Raw genomic sequence first — 1,359 nt, 5'->3', positions numbered from 1 at the left:
GGTGCGTTAAGACATGCGCAACATGTCAACGGGTCAAACCCGCAGGGCACTCTTCGGCTCCACTCCAGAGCCTGCCCGTACCGGCTAACTGTTGGAAGTCGATGAGTCTTGACTTTATGTTTGGGCTTCCCGCCGACGGACATGGCAACACCGGAATTTTGGTGTTCGTAACCCCGTTTTTGGCGAGCAGCCGGCGTTCTTCATCGACGAAGGCCGCTTCTGTCCCTATCGAATGGTCGTGTATGGCAATATGAAGGTGGCGGCCAAGATTGCAGAGCTCCTCGGAGAATGGGCAAAGTGGTCTGGAGAAGGAGGCAGAGTGACAACCTCGCAAGGGGCGTTCATTCTGGAGCAGCGTCTCGGAAAGCCCAACGTGAGAATGCCCGACGTGGCATACACACCGCGATATGATGACAGGAATTTGACTCGTGAACAGATGTGGACGTATCGTGGCGATCCCTATGTCCCCACCTTTGTTGTTGAAATTGATGAGCTCTCTGGTCGAGGCTCTCAACTCAGCGCTCTTGATCGAAAGATGAGAAATGATTATTTCCAGCACGGCGTCCAGTTGGGTTGGCTGATCGACCCACGCCCAGACCTTCAGCGGATGTATGAGTACTATCTCGACGACAATGGAGACGTACAATGCTCTGACAACAGTGCGTGGAGAGATCTTGACGGTGGTGATGTGCTTCCTGGTTTCAAGATGCGCGCACCTGTGTTGGAAATGGTCTTGAACCAGGATTCGGGTTCGTCGTCAGAAGATGAAGTTGATCTGCTGTGTCCCTATCCACGATGCAACAAGCGATTCCGTTCGTATGGTGCATTCGCTGCTCCTGCCGAATGGCACCGTGAGGAGAGATCTATCTCGAAGTACTTAGCCAAGCGTGAGAACTCATAGTTATCCAGTGTGAACTCATAGCCATCCAGTGTGGCAACTACGCTTCGACAAGTTCCTATCTAACCATATCGCAGAACTCAAAGCTTGCGATCTAAAGGGCGCTGACTGATTTCTTATTCCTACTTCAATCCGGCTGTAAATGTTATCCAATAGAATTCGTTGCTTTCAAAACGTGGACCAATCAAAACCTTTTCAATTTGGGAAGTGTCGACGATGGCAGTTTGCGGATTTCAAGCCATAGTGAAATCAAGTGTTTCTTATGCTGTTCGGAACAGCATAAGACATTATTGCAAGTCTCCGCGTTCAAGGGGTTAATTTAGCGTGAGCAGAAGCAATAACAAACTTATACGTATACAGCTCCGTATCAGCGATAATTCTCCCGTGAAGAAATGGCGGCGAATTATAATATGCTAAAACTCACCCAAAAACTACCGAGATCCCGAGAAAAAATACAACCG

General features: G+C 49.3%; 1 protein-coding gene across 1 annotated transcript; it reads left to right on the top strand.

Moving 5' to 3' along the window:
* Nucleotides 1-232: 232 nt before the first annotated feature.
* Nucleotides 233-901, top strand: PITG_16163 (uncharacterized protein; the record flags this gene model as incomplete). Its single annotated transcript, XM_002897536.1, has 2 exons — nt 233-238; nt 299-901. 2 exons carry the CDS (start codon nt 233-235, stop codon nt 899-901), a joined length of 609 nt encoding a protein of 202 aa, XP_002897582.1.
* Nucleotides 902-1,359: the final 458 nt, after the last annotated feature.

The sequence above is a fragment of the Phytophthora infestans genome, genomic scaffold (assembly GCF_000142945.1).
Source record: "Phytophthora infestans T30-4 supercont1.43 genomic scaffold, whole genome shotgun sequence".
Lineage (NCBI taxonomy): Eukaryota > Oomycota > Peronosporomycetes > Peronosporales > Peronosporaceae > Phytophthora > Phytophthora infestans.
The sequence above is the reverse complement of the archived record's forward strand: the minus strand, read 5'-3'. Positions and strand labels throughout refer to the sequence as shown.